Source organism: Plectropomus leopardus, chromosome 8, assembly GCF_008729295.1.
Source record: "Plectropomus leopardus isolate mb chromosome 8, YSFRI_Pleo_2.0, whole genome shotgun sequence".
In the NCBI taxonomy this organism is placed as follows: domain Eukaryota; kingdom Metazoa; phylum Chordata; class Actinopteri; order Perciformes; family Serranidae; genus Plectropomus; species Plectropomus leopardus.
In genome coordinates this window covers 23,210,629-23,230,909 of record NC_056470.1, presented here as the reverse complement: position 1 = coordinate 23,230,909, position 20,281 = coordinate 23,210,629, and the positions used below count along the sequence as shown (strand labels likewise).

Sequence of the window (20,281 nt, the reverse complement as noted above, 5' to 3'; positions counted from 1 at the left end):
AAACCTTTCCAAACCTTTGACACTGTTGACCGAAAAGGTAGCCAAACTTAGCAGTCACACATAGAGCAGTACATATTTCAGAAATTAATATTAGGCTGTCACAATTCAGTGCATTATGTGCCAACACTATGCACCCTCTTTTGAGGAAGAGGGACTCTCTCTTTAGGCTCACTATCAAGCCGCTCTCTCTCTCTGTCTCTGTCTGTCTGTCTCTCTCATTCTTTCTCTCTTTCCACATGCCCCATCTGCTAGAATGCTAAAGAGACTCTTTGGCTGTTCTTTATGAGAATAAAAAAGAAATGTCTTGTAGGCAATAAATTAAATTGGCAGAAAATCTAAATACTATGTGTCTAATGTAAAAGCAAAACTGAATTTATTTGTTTTCAGCATGTCTGAGTATGATGATTAATGCAGTACTAAACCACAAACAACTTGAAAAGTCTGGACTATCTAGCATGTTTTGATTTCAGGTCAGCACATCCACTTGATAAAATGGACATCACTTTTATTAGTTGTGGGGTTAACATTGCTTTGCATAACACAACGTGGTCTCAGCTCTTATGGATACCCAGCCTTACACTTAAAACCCTCTGTCACTTTTACATTTTTCATTTATCAAGGATTAAGGAGGCAAGTTGTAATGTGTTAATTAGTGAGCTTTAGAGCTGTTTGTAGGGAGATGTTTTTAAACTTTGGACAGAGCAGCGTTGTTAACCCCTGCTCTTATGCTAAGCTAAGCTAACTATATCCTGGCTCTAGGGGCGCCTGGTGGCCCAGTGGAAAGAGCAGTGCCCTGGTTTCAAAGGTTGTATCCTGGCCGCAGCAGCCGTGGGTTTGATTCTGGCCTCCACCCTTTGCTGCATGTCGCCCCCTCTCTCCCTCCCCCTTTCACGCTTAAACTGTCCTGTCTATTAAAGGCAATCAAAAAATCTTGATGATCTGTTTCTTTAAGTTAACAAACTGCACCATAAACTTACTGATTACAAATGCACTGAATCATTTTGTTTTGTAGGATGTCGAGGATTTCACAGCAGAGACATGCATTTGACTGAAAAGAAAAAAAACGTGAAGGAACAGAGAGGAAGAAAAACACCATTGGACATATGTGCTGGTTGCTATAGTAGATGTGGTGTCATGTTGCTGCGGAAACCAGTGTTCAAAAATTTGTTATCTCCAGACAGAAAGGAGTCATCTGGGGAGGATTTCATGTCTCCGGCTGCACAGAGGGTCATCTAATAATTCACATGAACTGGCTTCTTTCCAGGCTGCCCACAGCGATGCTGCAGGGTCGCCTGCTCCTCCCTGCAGCCACCTACTGAGGAGATATCTGAGTTTACTAATGCTGTGCCAAGAAATATGACTGTGATTATTGTGTGGTGCCGAGGTTACATAAGGCCGTAAGCCAGTCATTAGGAAAGATGTTTTTAAACATTTCTGAAATCTGTTTTTGGCATCCGCTAGCCTGTTAGTGAATGATGTCAATGGTTGTAGTGTCATTTTGGTGCTACAGATTATTTCTGTTTTCACCTTTTCTGTAACTGTGAAGCCTGCGGTCCATTGCCAATCTATGGAGGCTCGTAGACTTTATTTTACTACCGATAAAAGCAATATAAATTAAATAACAAATAATTTTTTGTTGTCTTACCTAGCTACATGCTTTTAAAGTAATATCCATTTGCAATGCATTAAAAACATATTCTGAGTCAATCTGACTGTTGCATGTCTAATGTTGGATTATGCTTTAATGAAGGATTCAACTTGCATCGGTTTCAATTTAGATAACACACTTGCTCATTGCATAACGGATGTGTGGTGATGCTTCTTTGGCGCTTACATCAGGATCACCGAGGTCGTCCTGATTCACTGCTGGACGAATTTACAGCTGAGAGGATGAGAAGATCAAAATTATTTGGATGTAGTTATAAAAAAAATAATCTGGTTCATCTGTTTTTAGTCTGTCATCACAAGCAACATGTTTTTTATAGTATCTGATAATCCAGTGACAGTGTTTGGGCTTGTAATGTGGTTCATAAAATTACAAAAAGGCAAGCAACTTAAATCAGTGTTCTTTTTAATGTAAACATGTATATTATTATGCTTTGGTGACAAAATTATTTCTTCACAGCTAGGATTTTGGGCAGGTCATGAAACAACACAGAGATGAAAAGATCCATCCTTTCATAATATCTCAGCCAACTGGGGTATGATAGCTATCAATCCCAACAACCCAGATGGGTGCTCAAAAATTCCTGAGCGCTGTCATGAGGGCAGGACAGTTAAAACCTCAAGGCAGAAACTGACAGGAAGCAGATGTCAAACAAGACAAAAAAATAAATAGAAAGTGAAAATAGTTTGATAAGAGCTAAAGGAGTCAAGGAACTGACATAATATGCCTATATTCCTGCACCCGGACCAAGCGCAGTACTGATTTAATGGGAATGTACACTAATCAGAAGGTGCAAATTAGAGAGAATTAGCAGACACAGTCTGTGTCGCCATCTGTTGGTCACCAGCCAGCACAGCAGGGACTCTTTACAGAAAATTACCAAATACCGAATTCCAGGCCCTATGCATAAGCAGTCTCCAAGGGGAAAGAGGGTCCGCAGCAAGCGTCCACTGTATTTTGATACAAAGTTCTGTCTCTCAATAGATTTAACCAATTTTAGTACAGTTGCAGCATTAATTGCTTAGAAAAAGAAAGTGCAAACAATACTAAACTTTAAATTCAAGGCTTTTTGAGGGCCCCTATCACATTGGGGCTGGAGGCTATCAGTATGTAGGCTATCACCACCACTATGATGTCCCTGCAAAGGTTTATTGTCTGCCATCACAGAAGATTAAGAGTCCCACACAATCTTTTAAATAAAAGTATGGCTTCTAAGTAACATCTGTGGACCATGGTTGAACAATGTAATAGGAAAGTAATGTTGCACTGCATCCACTTTCCATGATGTCTAATGTGATTTGTAGTTTTTTTTTGTATGGTTTTGTTGTTTGGTGAAATGATTTGTATTTTTGTACTTATGTGTATTTATATGAAACGCTTGATATCCTGGGATGCAAGACAAATTTTAGATTTTTCTCTGACAATAAAGCAAAATTAGATCAAAATCAAATATTGGTTTGCAGATTAGAAAACAGGTATTAATTTTATTGTGATTTACCTCCTGACATTTGAATAAAAAAAAATTCCACTTTGACCACAACAGATAAGTTGCACAAATATATGTAAATGCCACTGAGTTTATCACAGTGATGAATAACAGTCCCTACCAACAAGTAGCAGTCTTTCTCTATGAAATGCTTGCAGAAAAGGTTAGTGCAGCTCCCCATCGCTTCACATAGAACTGACGTTACCTGCATGCTATTCGACTAACCAACAAACAAACAGAGTTTTAGGATACATAGACTGAAATCTATGCTGCGAGTCACTGATCCATCAGACAGGCTACAGTACGTCATCATGCTGAGAGGATTGCACTGCTAGAACAGGATTACACCACTTGACATTTTTCCCGAGCAAAACTGCTTAACCACTTTGATTAGAGACACACAGAAAAAAAAAACATTTATAACGAAATGACAGATCAATTCAGAATATTTTAGGGTGGCTGATTATGTTCTTGTGATGTTGCTGAATAAGGCTAGATAGATTATTTGAGGGCACAGATGTGCCCCAGCTGCCCGACCAGGATACAGCATGTTCAGTGTAAATGTTATCGCTCTATGTTTATGGAGGATTTTAAACCCTAAATAAAATCAAATTTAAAAAAAAAAGATCAGATTAAGTGAAATACAATATGCGGTGTTATATTTAGTTTCTTTTTAGGTTTGGTTTTTCTGTCTCAATGTGAAATGAAAAACATTATTATTGGCAGGTCTTTGTATTGAATATTCATTGCACAAAACCTGAAAATATCCTTTTAACATATGTTTTCATTTATTTATATAACACAGTAAATGCATTCAATAAACATATAAACACATACAAATGTGGATCTTATTTTATTTTTTGCTCATTTTTTATAAGCATTGTAAATCTTCCATATACCTTCCTTAAGGGCTTCTAGGCAGTGTTTATTTTTATCTAGGCTAATCTTTTCACTGAAAAAGACAGATTTGTTCTTTGGACTGAGAAAAAATAGACTAAAGTACCATAAAAGTAAACATTTCACATAGTATTATATAGATAAACTATTTCCTCTCTAGGGCATATTTTCTATATAACACACAAGCCACCGGCAATAAAATACAACCAAACCCATCTGTTTTTTTAAAAATGTGTAATTCATACAGCTTCCCGCTGCAAATGGCCTCCTGGGTAAACGGGTGATGCAGTCAAGATAGGACTGCACCTCATTCTTCAGCGCCCAGATTCCTAAAACACATACGTTAGGATGTTGTAGGCTTTGTAGTTTGTGGACTTGTTAACTGTCTAGCTACATAATCCCAGAAGTCCTCCGCTCTAAACTCACCCAGCTCACTGGGTCTGTCTGTGGATGACTTCCTGAAAGACTAATGGCAGCAGTTGAGGTTTGAGAAAATCACATTCAGCAACAGGACCATAAACACCGGCTCCTCCTATACATGTGTGCTCTCACCTCTCTTCTTCCTCCACACCAACACCCATCTTTAGACAGAGATCCTCTAATAGGACAACCGACACCCTTCAATATGCTGCCTTTGCTTTTTTTTAAATGGAGCCGAACATAGCAGGCATTATGTCACCCCAGTGTGTGATTTTAGACAGCATGCCGACGTTTCGGAAGTGAGAGAAGTGCAGCAGGTGTGACGTGTAACGCAACAGAGTCAGCCTCCTGTGTGACATCTAACCATGGATGTATTAAGAATCTGGATACAGCCATGGAGATGGAGCCTTGTTCATTCCTAAAAGAGCTGTTCGTTGGCAAAAAAAAGCTCTTTTAGCAGGTATAAAGTACTAGATTCAATAGTTATGGCGATGGAGCACTGCCGAGTGGTGCCCACATGTGCTCAAACGGATAGCTGAGGTTGAATCCAGTAGGTGGCGGTAATGCGACTTAATGGACACCAACCACCATCCAACCTGACAGAAGAAGAAGAAGAAGATAATTACCAACCATGGATGTATCATCCATGGTTGTATTATATTATCCGACTTCACTGTAATACATCCATATGTATTATCGATCAGTGCCTGGCGCACTTCCTGGGGGCTTGTGACCAACCTGTGAACCTGTGATGTCCCCAGGTCATCCTACTGCGCATGTGTCGGCGTCTGTATGCTCCTGTCAGAGCCCCTGTCATAACTTGACTTTTTAGCCAGTTTTAGACCATATCTGTGCAATACACTTTTAGACATTGGTCGTTTTAACAATATATTTTAACTGGACAAAGGATTTCAGTCATCAGACTTGGATTTTAACTTGTTTCACGGACTTGCCTTTGCTGGAGCGCGCAACCATCAGCGAGCATATAGTCCACTAGTCACTCTGAAGGCCTATTGCCTCGCAATAACCTATTTTTAAAATGATTTTTTTTTTTTTTAACCGATGGTGGGGTTGCTTTAATGTTGTTTGAAGTTTCCCATTCTAACGATCATGTTGTGTTCTAATTTATTCCGGGACTTCCTTCGGCTATAATGGCCGTGTGTTTGCACTGCAAACACCACTACTCAAAGAGGACATCCAGCGCCTGAAGTCCGACCTTTGTAAAAGAGATCAGCCGATTGAAGGTTTTGTCTGTGTGGCGGCTGCACAAGCAAAACACATTTCCTACTCCCGGTCTTGCAGTCTTGTCGTCACGTCAACTGGCAGATCGCCTCCTCCCCCGGTGTCAGCGATTATCTCGGCAACTGCGGCGACCCTTCCCTGGTTACCTCCAACACATGCCGGCACTGATTGTCCAGCATCTGAGGAACTGAGCACTGCTCACAACTGCTCCACTGAACGCGAACACCAAAACACTGACGCCGCCAGAAGATCGGGAGGCCGGCTCGGGAACTAAACTCATGATCCCGGCCCACAGCTCCATTCCCAGCCGTCCTGGACAGAGGTGGTGCGCCGTGGCCGAAAGAGAGATCCTACTATTGGGAGGACGGTTCCTCTTCAATCTCCTTTCAACCCTCTCCAATCGCTACACCTCTCCGGTGGACTTGGCCCCCAGCCATCCTAGCGATGCGCCTGCAGTTCGGACTCCTGCGGCTCCTCTTGCACGCGCTCCGAACCATCCCGGCTCCTGTGGCTCCTGCGGCTTCGGGGGCCCCTCATCAGACGCTCAGGAGGTCCTCCCCGGACTGAGCCTCTTCGTCTCTGTCCACCTGAGCAGACCCTCCACCTTCTGTCCCTGTCCTCATTGCAGGAGGAGGCATCAAAGCGGCAGCTGTCCTGTCCAGGTAGTCCCCACACATGATCTCCTCCTCCTCTTCTCCCTTCCCCCTTCCACCACGTTAATGATATATTCGTTTATTTAAGCACTTAATTGTGCCCAGCCCACATGGTCTTATAAGACACTGATGATAATAATGCAAGAATACAAAGATGGTCACATAGCCTTTTCTAATACATCCACAGTACAAAATATATATTATACAAGGAACATTTCAAAATATACAAATCAATAACAGTCAACTGTACTATTGGAGTGCATACAGTGTTTTCTGGTGTCATATCCATGCATTTTCAATGAACCTGGCTAAGACATAAATCTCCTCCTTAAAGAGCCAACTCAACATATCACACTCAGCCAACCAAAATAAGTAAGGGTTCTTTGCCTGAACTTTTTCAAACAAATGCTTTCTCAGGTCAGTATACAAAGAGCAGAAGAACAAGATCACACAAAAGACACATATGCTGCTCTTCAGGAATACCTTTATACTGACTTCTGTCGCCAGAGGCAAGGTACCAGATCTTAACTGAGCACACAGGGACTTCTGTCCCCTCCTTAAGTTTAATGTTAGATAACGTTCAGTGTAGTAATGTTCTTTAATTTGAACATAATTTATGAGTTTTGGCGTACTCCAAATCTCCTCCTTCTATTGTTTTGTATGAAGAAAAAGAAATCAGAAAAATTAAATATTGCAGAGAGGTCTCTTGACCAAGGGTAATTGTATGCTTGATCCCACTTCAAAATCGTTAATAATTGGAGATTCCGTAACTTTTTTAAAATTCTGGTCCCATTCCCATTCTGGGTTTTGTAGCTGATCGTTTATTCTCAGTTTGCATTCATAGTTTCGTGGTTACATGGTTCATGGGAACGCGCGCCTCTCTTTAAAAAGTGGATTCGTCATAACTGCCGTGGGAGCCGAATGCTTTTGGTCAATATTCAGCATGTGGTCCTGTCTTCTCCACATGCATGACTGTGTAAACAGCAATATTCATATTTGTCATCTCAGGTCACTATCTCTTGCATTAGCTCCCCCTACTGTCCTCGCCTACATTGCCTCTTTCACCGGTCCATTTACCCATTCAGCCTGACTGTTATCTGCATCATGACATCCTGCTTAATAGACTGGTATTGGTTTTTCCGGGCCTGTCCTTCAGTGGTTTTCAACCTATTTAAAGGGAAGGACCGTCTCTGTTTCCCTCGGAAACATTACATCTGAAGAATTCAGTGTTTTTTGTGGGGTTTGACAGGGCTCAGTTATTGGTCCACTTCAATGTCAGTTTATACATGCTCCCTCTAGGTACCATCATACAGAATCACAAAGTATCCTATCATTCTTATGCTGATGATACACAGCTTTATGCCGCTCGTTCCCTAGACAACCTTAGTCCTGTAAATGACCTTGTTAGATGCATTGATGACATCAACCACTTGATGTCTCAAAACTTTTGACAACTTAACAAAGACAAAACTGAAATTCTGATAGTAGTTAATAATAATAAATAAGTTAATAATTAGTAGTTAATAAAATATTTTCTCTGAAGCACAGTGAGCATGTCAGAAACCTGGGAGTTATTATCGATTCAAATCTTGATTTCGACAATCACATCACAACCACCACAAAGACAGCCTTCTATCATTTGAAAAACATCTCCAAACTTAGGAGCTTCCTGTCCCAGTCAGACTCAGAAAAACTGGTCTATGCATTCATTTCTAGCAGATTAGATTATTGTCATGCCCTCTTTGCAGGTCTTCCCAAAAAGACAGTTGGTAGGCTCAAGCTCATTCAAAATGCAGCAGCGAGAATGTTAACTGGGACCCGAAAGTGGAACACGTTACACCTGTACTGAAAACACTCCACTGACAGCCAGACAGTAGAGAATTGCTTTTAAAATACTACTGCTTATTTACAAGACCTTAAATGGTATGGCTCCCAAATATATTTCTGACCTGATCACTAGTTATACCCCAGCCAGATCCCTCAGATCATCAAACATGGGTCACCTAAATGTACCCAGGATTAAAACCAAATCAGGTGAAGGTGCATTTAATCACTATGGTGCTGCTCTTTGGAACAAACTGCCTGATAACCTAAGATCTTCGGCAACTGTATGCTCCTTTAAAAGCAGTCTCAAAACATTGCTTTTCTCTCAGGCTTATTGTAGTTAGTGTGAGTGTGTGTGTGTGTGTGTGTGTGTGTGTGTCTATGTCTATGAGAGTGTGCCTGTGTGTATTTGTGTTTGCCTGTGTGCGCCTGTTGTTGTCAACTGTTATGGCTAACAACATTCTGTGTATGTGTGCGCATTACATGGTTTGTTGAGAGGATATTTTATTTATGCTTTTTATCACATTGTTAAATGTTTTCTGTTTTTCTGTAAAGCACATAGAGTTTACCTGAGTATGAAGTGTGCTATACAAATAAACTTGCCTTGCCTTGCTTTGCCTTTGCATGTGCACACATACTTGGCCAATAAACATCACTCTGATTCTGAGCAGATATATTGTATTTATCAGTTCCACATGTTGCCCACTTAACCTGCTGTCCCTTTCCATCCAACTCCCGCTCGGTTGAACTTAAGTGGATTCCCTTATCATCCATAATATCTGTTTTCCTGAATATGAATGTATAGACATGTGCATGTAATGTATCATCTATAATGTATCTATACATCTGTTTTCATGCACGCCGTCGGTCAAATCTAAAACAGCCTTTAACTGCCAGAGGTCAGAGCATTTCTGGCTCACAGCATCACAAGTGAACATATCACCATGTTGTGTGTCCATAACATATTGCAAGATCACACTACATTGCTTTTTTTTTGTTCCACCCATAATTATAATGTTGTGTTATACATAAATATATTTGTCTGATGTACAGACTTTCGCTCGAGCTTGTTTTCTACAAACATATTCATCTAATGACTTTCTGTATTAGAGCCAAAGTCACAAAAAGCACTTTTTTTTTTTACAGCCTTGTTACTTAGATGTGCAATCCATACTATTTTATAAAGTGACCTCCGGCTTTAATGACCTCCCCTGGGTAAAATATTGTTGAATCCCAATGGCAAAGATCAAACTGAGGTCATTCCGAGGTCAAAACCTAAGAACACAAAGGCAAAGCTAAAGGCACACAGAAAATCAAAGACAAGAAATCAGAGGATTGCTAACCCATGTGATCTCACATCTATTCAGTTGAATGGATGGTATAAGTGCTCGCACTAAACTGCAGCTGAAGGATTCGGTGTCAGGATGTGTCACTCAGAGTGCATCTTTGTTTCTGTTTTGAACCACTGCAAATCACAGGGTAGGGTAAGGGTAAAAACTGCATAATCACTGATCAATTATCTCTCAGTCTTATGCGTAATTCATCAACTGGGATTCTTGATGAATTTTCAGCAATACAGAGTAGACAAAAATCTGTTTTCTTTTATAAACATTTATGAAGGACAGTCAAGGACAGGGGACTGATGTATGGCATTCCCAAAGAGAGGAGGCATGCTTAGCAGTTTTATTTGCTACAAGTGTCAATAGTACATCATAAAATGTCAACACGTCACGGTTGTGGACATTGCCTGCTTAGGGGGCAGGACCAGAGATTATTTTCTTTGGCTGTACTTACTGACTCCAGCTTGGGGTTAAATTCAGAGCACCTCTATCTGTCATCCCTCCTCCGCATGGCTTCCAGAGTCCAATGAGTTAGTGTTCCAGGGGCCTCCATCTGAAAAGATTTGGGTCGTTGTATTTGACTAAGACCAGATTTTAAAAAAAAAGTTGTAATGGCTTTATTTTATCAGGGTCTTCATGGATCCCTGAAATTTTTGTATTTGTGAATTTAAGGGTAAAATCAAGGCCTCCAGAGCTTTAAGAAATAGGCATAAATGGACACTGGCCATTAAGAGCATCTTAATTCATATATTACGTGCAAGACTAGGAATTTAATTTTTTCTTTTACTGTCTGCCATTTCTGTAACATCACAGTTGAGAAGTGTTCACACATTCAAGCCTTTCTTTCTTTATAGCAGTCTGTGAGCTTCTGTAAAACCTGCTAATTCTCATTATGTAAATTCTCAGTGTTGTTACAGTAATTAACCTGTCAATGTTGGGTTTGTCTGTTCTTTGCTACTGTAGGAACATGGTGGTGCAACATCGTGCTCTCTGTGGATGAGGACCCACTCCGTATGTAGATACATGGCTCATTCTAAGGTAACAAAAACACAACACATAGGTATTTTCAGGTGATTATACTATAATGCATACTTATTATGTTATATTATATTATATTTCTGCCATTGCACCCCCCTAAATCATACACACTGGACCTTTAATGGTTATATGGCATAGCATATACTGGACACACTCTAACTGTTACACTCTTCTCCTTGTACATCCTTATGGCAATCTCTATATACTATTCACTGTTTTGTCATCTTGACTGAATTAACCGCCTCATCGTCTATGCTTGATAACAGTGTGAATTGTCACCTGGATAATTAATCAAAATCAATCAAAAGAGAGCAAGGGGTAAAAACCATCTGTTTTATTTGTTTCTCGTCACGACACTATCAAGATTGTTTTATCAAAACGTTTTCAATCTAATTTGAGATGACTACACGGATCAATCGTTGGTTTGAACCCGGTCTGTGTCTTCTTGCGTCACTGGAGGCATTTTTTCACTGAAAAGGTGTGATGACGGTTAAATGTGTAAATGCTGCCAGAGCAGCTGAATAAAGAACTGGGAGCCACAGAAGAGGCCTGGTGCTTGATCAGGAAAAATCAGTGCTCCATGGCCTTAATCTGCAGGATTAGGGCATCGGAAAGTTCTCTCCTGTGTGTCTGTGTGCATGTGTGTTTTTGCAAAGCTTTTTTTGAAGGTAACTTGCTCGTGTGTAGCATGTGCTAGCATGCTTTTGCATACTGAGACAGGTGTGAACGAGTGTGTGAACAATCGTATCAGGAGCCACATGTGCAGCAGCAGCAGGCAGACAGGAGGGAAGGGAGGTGCCCATGGGTTAAGAGCTAAAGCCGCTTGGCCCAGATGAAGATGGCTCTCAGGCTCTCTGCCAATCAAAACCCAGCCAACAACCCACTCTCACTGACAGGGCAGGGAAACAGTGCATTGGGCCTCACGCATACTTGATGCAGCCTGCAGTATATACAGACACAGTATGGTATGAAAAAACAGCATTACAGAGATAGAGACAGCGAGGGCTCTACTGAAAATTGCGTTTACATAAAGCTGTTATAATCAATATTTTTATATGAACAGTGAATGAAATTACTTGGTTTATGTAAAAGGGTCACTCTTACGAACAAACCCCCCTGACTCTGGAGTTAACCCCAGCCTGATGGTGCATTATTGCTTATTTTAGCACATTGTTGTGGTTTTAAAGCCCGAAAGTTATTGTCTTGGTTTACTTTCATCGCTCTCATGTTTTTCTCTTTGGCCGCAGCAGGCAGCTGTTTTTAGAGAAAAAGCTCTCGACACCTTCTGTATATTACCTGTCAAGCATAAAACTGAAGACATGTACAGTTAGCAACCAGCTGGTGAAAAAACTGAAGCATTTATCAGCTAAGCAGCCAGATATTTCCTTTAGAATTTGGTGGAGATCAAAACAGAGTGGAAAAGACAGTGAATATGGGACTTCAAATAATTAAATAAACAACAACAACAAAAACAACAACAACAACAACAACAACAACAACAACAACAACAACAACAACAACAATAATAATAATAATAATAATAATGATATTAATAAGATCTTGGATTTATATAGCGCCTTCCAAAAGAACCATGGGCACTTTACATAGAAATTAAACTAAACTAAACAACATACAATAAATAAACAAATACAAAATACAAAACTGAAAAAGGTAACAAAAAGTTGCAGTTAAATTCATCAGCAAGACAGAAACATTACTACTGTTCATGAATGATAGTGATGCTTCTTATTTAGAGGATGTGTAAATCCGTTTTTTTTAAAAATGAAAGAAATTATATTGCATATAAGTTTTTTATGCTTGAAAACGTTGGTATATCTATACAAGTAAAATATAGCAAAGTGCCATTGAAGTAGACTAAGCCTTAACACCATGAATGAACCAGGTGACATAAATTTTCACTTAAGTCTCACATTAAATGAGAGACTAAAAAAGCGTGCTGACAAAAACATTAGATCTGTGTAGAGCAATGAAGAGACTATAACATTACTCAAATTAATTCATGAAACAAACAAATGTCTATAACTTCTATCAGGTTTTGATTTATAAACATGACAAACATTTTAAAGTTGGGAATGTGAGTTCTTTTAATGTAATCTTATTTTGCCTTCTCCTGAAATGGTTTAATGGCACCGGACTGGAGAATGAACGCCAAAAGTTGTTTTAGAAAGTTACTCTGAGGTGTAAATAATCACTGTTTGGGCAACTTATCTCATACAACAATTTATATGCTATCTAATGAATTAGCACCCATGATGGCGTCATCCACTTACATACGTAACATAAAATTATGTACTTGGCATTAAGTTACAAAGGTTAGGTTTAGGAAAAGCGTCATGTTTGGGTGTTGCCAAGTTTTGTACGTAATGTTAAGTTACATACATAATCAAATATACATAATGTATAGTTGCGTAGGTGAGGTTTAGGAATGTTAAGTTAAGTAGGTTCAGATTTCGGAAAAGAAACATGGTCGGGTATGTTATGTTAAGTATGTAACACAAACTTTCAAACTTAACGTAAACTACTTAATGTAACGTTATGTAGGTAAGGTTATAAGAGAAGTTAAGTTATATACTTGACATAATGAACTTGACATAATGAAATTAACATAATGAACTTAACATAAAAGTTATGTAGTTAGGTTTAGGGAAATAAACATGGTTAGGTCATTATCAAAAAAGTACTTAATATAAAGTTCTGTAAAAGAAACATGGTTAGGCATTGTCATGTTCTGTAATTAATGCAAACTCACAGACAACATAATGTACTTAACATAAAGTTATGTAGGTTAGGTAAGGAAAAAGAAACAATCCCGATTACGTGGGTTATATACAGATTCTAGTGCAATACTTTTCGTAGGTATACATACAAACAGTGCATGAGAAGAGCATGGTTTGGTATTGTTAACAGTTTGGATGTGTGATTCATTACAAGGCATGAGACATGAGATATATGACTACATTTATCTCAAGGTCTGCGTAGGTAAATAATTTCCATTTAAATGCTCATCTTGTACTTAATTGACCCTGAACTTAATGCACACTTCTCCTTCTCTACATTATTCCTTTCTCTTTTTTCATCGCTCTGTCACTCAGATATTCTAACAGCTTTCTTGTATGTCTTGTTGTAATTACAGTGCCGATAGAGGAAAACATGATGTTTTAAAATATGAGAAAGGCCATGAACATGTTGCAGTCTGCAGCTGGTTTCAGTCAGTGAGGATAAAGTCTCTTTGAACATCTGCCAAAACTCAGAGATCATCTAACGAGAGATAAGCACACAGTTCACTGTGACATAATGTCAAGCATACAAATACTAATGGTTTCAAAAACAAGCTTCCTGTTATCCATTAAATGCCAGTTGTGTTTTTGGCCATGCTATCTTTATCACTAGGCAGGTGGTGTGGATTAGGGATGCTCTCTAAACTTCAGTATGGCACGCATCATACAAGAATTTATAATCCACAAGCCTGCAGCTTTTTAGTCCTTAACAGCCACCTGACCATCCATCTTTTCCTTGATTGCCTCATCTTCCAGCCTCTCCTCACTTCACTGCTCTAAATCTTCTTCCTATTTAGTCCCATAGTCCCCTTTGCCAATCAGCGAGCTCTGCCACATTTGTCACAATCCATCACTTCTGTTCGTTCAGCCACCCCTCCTCTGCTGCATGATGCTGCCTTCCTTACTAATTGAATTTTTGTCAGAGCTCAGGGTCCTTTAGGTGACCGCCATGCAACTTATTGATTGAAGTCTTAATCATTGTCATTGGTGTAAAATTAACACAAGTGTTCCAGTCCAATGCATGGGTAGTTTAGTAGAGCTTTTTAATCCACAGTTAAATATTAGTTAAAGTTAAGTTTTATTTACAAATTTGGTGCAATCAGCTCTGAAGGAGTCAGGCAGCCAATGTTAAGATGCTCCAATGGCTGTAATTCTACTGTTTTTGTTGTTTTGCTTTTGGTGTCTTTTTTTTTTTTTTACTGTTGTAACTATATCTTATATAAGATTAAATCTGTTCATGATTTTTTTTTATTCATGTAATCAAGTCAAAACAGAATTGTAGTAGTTCAGATGACAGAACACAAAAGCATGACTCAATCTCTTTGCATCAGTGAGAGCAACACTGTTTGATTTTTACAATATTTCTCAGGCGGAAAAAATGCAGTCTTACCCATGTAGCCATTACGGTTTATGTCATTGTCAAAGATGATAGCATTCTTCACTTATATTGACATTGTTATGTGTGTCGTCCGCGTTTCTATGAAAATTTATACTGTGCTGTCATAGAATTCAGCAGTGCCGAAGCATAAATAATGAAAAAAATTGAGAATTTATTGAACCCTGTGACACACTATATGTAATGTAATTGGATCTGAAACATGCTCAACAAACAAAAACTGTCTCAGTGGGTATGGACCCTGTTGAGGACAGTGTAATTTATTGTATCAAATCTGACACTTAATGCTTGTCAGTTTACTATTGTTAGCAGGCTCGCCAGAAAGTGAAAGTTGACAGATTCACTCTCATTTGGTGTTTTTTCCTGGCTTTTTTGGGCGCTGTGTCCTCTTGGATGCCTGCTTGCTTATGGTCTGACACCTGGTCGCTACCTTGAAACTGCAACCTCATCCGAACACCGTGGGGGTACACACCCAGAAATGTCCCAAACCCAGAGGAAAATAAGAAAGTACAGCCTGAGTCTCTGCAGAAAGATACACTGCCACACACTTCTTGCAGGTCATAAGAGATGATTGAGAGGTATTACTTCCATATGAGCCTATACATTATTTTTTTAGGAAAAATTCTTCTTAATATCTTTAAATCAAGGGGGACCAGTACGACAAAATAATAAAGGGACAGAACACTAGTATTGTAAGTTTGCCACAAAATCCACTCAGAGCAGCCAAGAAGTGCTTGTCTTTCCCTTTCAGTTTTGTCATTTGGATAAAGATTTTTAAAAAAATGCTGAAATTTAGAAACATATTCTCTCCCACGTACTTATCCAGGAGACCAAAGGTCTGTGTAGTACCAGTGAGAGACTTGCATTTTAAGTTTAAAGAGTTATACAAGAGCAGCCTGCAGCCTTACAGCAGATAATGGGTCATGACCACACAGGAAAATATAAAGGAGAGTAGCAGGGTAGGGGGGAAATAACAAAAGAGGGATGAATACACAGAAATGAAATGGAATCTCATCTTCCATCTGAAAAGAACATCAAAGGAGATGCTTAATCTCAGGAGGCAGTACTTTGTCATCTGATGTGCATCCCCTCTGTCTCTCAATCCCTCTCCATCCCTTTCTCATGATGAGATGGATGATGATGAACATGCGTGAGAGGGAGGGGAGGGGGAGGAGGGAGGAAGGGATAATACCTCCTGAATACATGATGAATGTAGTCATTGGGCTTAAACTGACTGGGGGGGGCGAGTGGCACACAGAGACCGAGAGCGTGCATGTGAGTGACACCGAATACCATCATCAACTCTCCCCCTGCAGCCTCTCTCAGTCTCTCCATCCTCCTCCTGAAGAGAGACACATGGCATCGTGCAACAGACAGGACAAGTAAAAAAGAGGATGAAATGCATCTTTTTTTCTTTTTAAAACTGAGCTACCAGAGGCAAGAGGGGGAAGAGACAAGTGAGACGCACAAGTAAAGCAGCATCTCGTGGTTGGCTCCAGCCCACCCAGCATCTTTTTTTTCCTAAGCAACAAGATCAGGAGCTGTGCTCAGTGTGCACAGCCTGAGGAGGAGAGAGGATGCTGAACAACATGACGGACTGCGAGGAGGGAGAGGGGGGACCCAACAGTCAGGGTGAGTGACGAAACCTGCCACAGACTGATGAGGGCGAGGAGTGCGTGGCAGTGTGTGGACTTGGGGTGCGTCAGTTCTCATGCAAATGGGTGCTGGATGTGCTCACACACGTGTGAGTTAAAGAAAGTTGAGGGAAGGAGATTATGTAATTTCAGGAAGATAGGTGTTAGTCCTTGCATCTGCCTTTTTGTATTCGAAGAGAGACAGAGATGTAGAGAGAAAACTTGCAAACTCTGTCAGCTCTGGTTGTTTGTCTGAGGTTGACTGGACACAAATATTATGTTCCACATGTTGAGAGACAGGAAACAACAAGTGCTCCAGTCAAGCATCAGTCCGCTCCGTATCACATCAACTTCGTTTTTGACTCTTTGCACCTCTTGGGGAACCGTATAGACAGACTTTTTCCACATTTTTTTCAAAATCAGCTGTTTATTGTCGGGTGGATGGATGGGTTTGACATCTTTGCTTAGAGGATGTGTTTTCGGATGTTGCCCCCCAAGAGGTTCATCCCATGCCTGTAGATTCATACGTCCATGTCAAACACACTTTTAGCACTCTACTACAAAAAGGTTTCCAGCGGACTGAGTGCAGCCCTGCAGAGCGTCTGGGGAAACCAGCCTTTCACTCTCAAACTCATTCATGTCTCTTCCCATCAAGAACAACTCGCCTGGGGCAATATCTGCCTTTCATAACTCTGTGTGTGTGTGTGTGTGTGTGTGTGTGTGTGTGTGTGTGTGTGTGCGTGTGTGCACACGTGTTTTTGTGCGTGTGTGTACAATCTGAGTGTGCTCAAGCATGCATGCAAATATAATTTGGCTTGCACCTTTCCATATATATTTTAACATATTTAAGATCCAGAACAACCTTTTTCATCAAATCTCTTCACTTTCAGTTTGCTTTCATTGGTTCTCACAAGTGCTGCAATAATTAATTAATAAGTGAATCGAAAGAAAATTTGTTTGCTACTATTTTGATGATCAATTCATCTTTCAATCATTTTTAACAGAATATATTCTCTGTTTTCAGCTTCTCAAATGTGAGGAATTTCTGTCTGTTTTGAATAGCTTTAGTTTTTTGAGTGGCTAGACAAAACAAGCAAATAAGAGACCTCACTGTGGTTCCTTTGTCAAATGTTTTAATTATTTAACAAATTACACAATTGATTCAATGTAAAAATTATAATTAGTTGCAGCTCTAAGTACTACAAATATAGTTTTTTTAGTTGTGTTTGTGTCTGTGTAGACACACTCAACAATGGAAATTCTCTGCTTCATTAGTGCTATAAGGTAGGATTTATCAGGACTAAGACAAATATTTTTTCTCAATTACAACAGTTTGGGATCTGTGTCACAAACCTGTTCTCATTTCCAGGTTGTCAAGTACCGACGCTTGGCCACGCCCCTTTGCTTCTCATGGCATCACACAGGGAATCCCTTTAGCTTGTGTATGTGACGCACAGCTGAACACCTTGTAACGTGCTTAATGTTGTAAAACTGATGCAGTTAGGTTTAGGCAACAAAACTACTTGGTTAGGTTCAGAAAAAGATTGTGTTTTGGTTCAAAATAAGTACATTCGTTTTTGTAACGTGACTTAAATATGTCACTGACTTATTGTAGGATAGACGTCTGTACGTAAATTGGATAATATTATTACAACATGTTAAAACAACACTGACTAAATGCCAGCGTCAGACTATTGTGCCTCATTGTGTTACATTTGTCCACACTGCATCTGTTTAAAATGGGACTCCGTCACGTCATGTATAGAGACCACTTACCTATCAGCTGTGCACTCAGAGACATAACCACTTAAAAGATGTGTGAGTACTCACTTCCTCATTGTTCATATTCACAACAATACTATCACTGGTAATTTATAGAAATATTGTTGTAGCTTCCACACTATGTCATACCACCACCTCCACCTTGTAAAACATGCTAGCTTGAAAGCATCCCACTATATTTTTCAATATTTACAAAAACATAAGCGTCCTCAAGATCTGCCTCCAGCTAGATCCCAACTTATTGTAGCGACACCCACATTCCCTTAATGTAGCTCTTAGTGTGCTGTAAAGTTATGCTCCAAAACGCAAATATCACTTTCTGTCAGTGCTTGTAATGTGTCTGTTCAGAATGTGGTGGTTTATGCTGTTTTCTTTTTGTTGTTGTTTTTAGTTTATAGTTTACAACATTAGTGAGTTGGCTGGTAAACTTCATGACTTAAGCTAAAATGCCATGACGAGTCTAATTACGTCATCTGTGTGGATGAAAAGAGAAAGTACCTTCTTTTTGAAAAGCATTTTCTCCCCCTCACCTGAGGCAATGCCCCAATGTCAAAATATATTTACATTAATAAAGACTTTTAATTCAAACATCTTCATTTTTAAGACTTCTGTAGCAGCTATTTCTCATCATATGCTGTGCTGTCAACGCGGGTGACAGGACTATCATAGAAATGGGGGCGTGCAGCAAAAGTTTTGCTCAAAACTGCATGCCGCATCATGCAGTAGTTTGCTGTGTCATTCACAGGCAGTTTGGACAGTCCAATAGGGAATAATGTATTCAAACACATTTAGCTGCTGATGCTTGCTTGCTAGGTAGGACACAGTGTAATACTTTCTCTGTCTTTACTCATGTTACTCTCACTGTCGTGTATTGCTGTGGATGGGTTTACATTGAAGGTAGTTGAATGCCCAGTGCATCTCATTAACAAAGTGTACTTTTGGCATCAATATCATATGGCGAGAGGCGTGATAAAGCAGCAGTAATTGATGCCCTGGGAATTAGAATGCACTGGCGACACATATTTTTTATCATTTTTTTATGTGTGTTGATTTCCTTTAAATTTTGACACCTCACATTACACACAGTCATGTTACTGCTTATATTTACACTATTTCACCTTTCTTGTGTTTTTCTTGATAAAGACGTTAATTTCATTGGAAACAGTAAAGTGGTCCCACGTGTCTGGGAATCAGACAGCTCATTCTAACAGCAGTTAAATCACTGGTGTTACAGAGATCTTGACAGGTTTTGGCTCATTGGTTTGATTTTTTTTTTTTCCCTCACACGTCGTAGAATGGGATCATTTTCAGAATCCACACATGTGCAGCCAAGTCTAATTTGGAAGGGAAAAACTTTTCTCCCACTGGAGGATTTTATTCTGTGTAATTGTATGAACTGGCTGAATCAGCTTACCCCCGAAGGCATTTGTCTAAAGGTATTAAGAGAGAAAACTGGATTACAAGGGCATTTAAAATTTATGGAGTGGAGATCCAGTCTGCAGTGACCCTCCTCTATTCTCTCAGAGTTTAACAGCTTTGACACACTGGCATCAACTCAAGGGGAAATATACAGAAACTAGTGGAAGGCGACGCACACACACCAATGCTGTGCGGGTTAACACTAAACATATCTGGTGATAAAACGAAAAATATGGCTGCTTCAGAAAACATTAAATTATCTCGCTAAGTCATCCACCTAGGTGGTGATAATTACTCCATTGATTTAACTGCACATAGAGGTTTGAGGTTGCTTTTATTTTAGTTTATTTTACCTGTCATTAAGCACAGGTGTCACTGATAACATCAACAAAGTCATGACAGTTTGACAGATTTTGCTGCGCTCAGCATGGCATACTTTTTCTTTTTACTTTAAGTACATACTACAACTGCCCTTACAATGTGTGTACTGTTGCATGGAGTGTTCAGACAATGGGGACATACTACTTTGTCATACAACTGCACCTTAAACTTTGACCTTCTTGCTCATATATCTACCACAGTCCACTTAGCTATGTGCAGCAATAAAATGTGCTGTCATACGTCATTGCGGCTTCTTTCAGTGGTCAAATAACTGCCGTCTGTCTGCGGTTCAGTTGATGTGATGT

At 39.6% G+C, this 20,281-nt stretch overlaps 1 protein-coding gene across 1 annotated transcript in view; it reads left to right on the top strand.

Moving 5' to 3' along the window:
- Positions 1 to 16,337: 16,337 nt before the first annotated feature.
- The window catches only part of slc12a5b (solute carrier family 12 member 5b), a 43,604-nt gene continuing 39,660 nt past the window's right edge, over positions 16,338 to 20,281 (top strand). The window contains exon 1 of the mRNA XM_042491395.1: positions 16,338 to 16,392. Coding sequence (XP_042347329.1) covers positions 16,338 to 16,392 — 55 coding nt within the window. The remainder of the gene's footprint in view (positions 16,393 to 20,281) is intronic.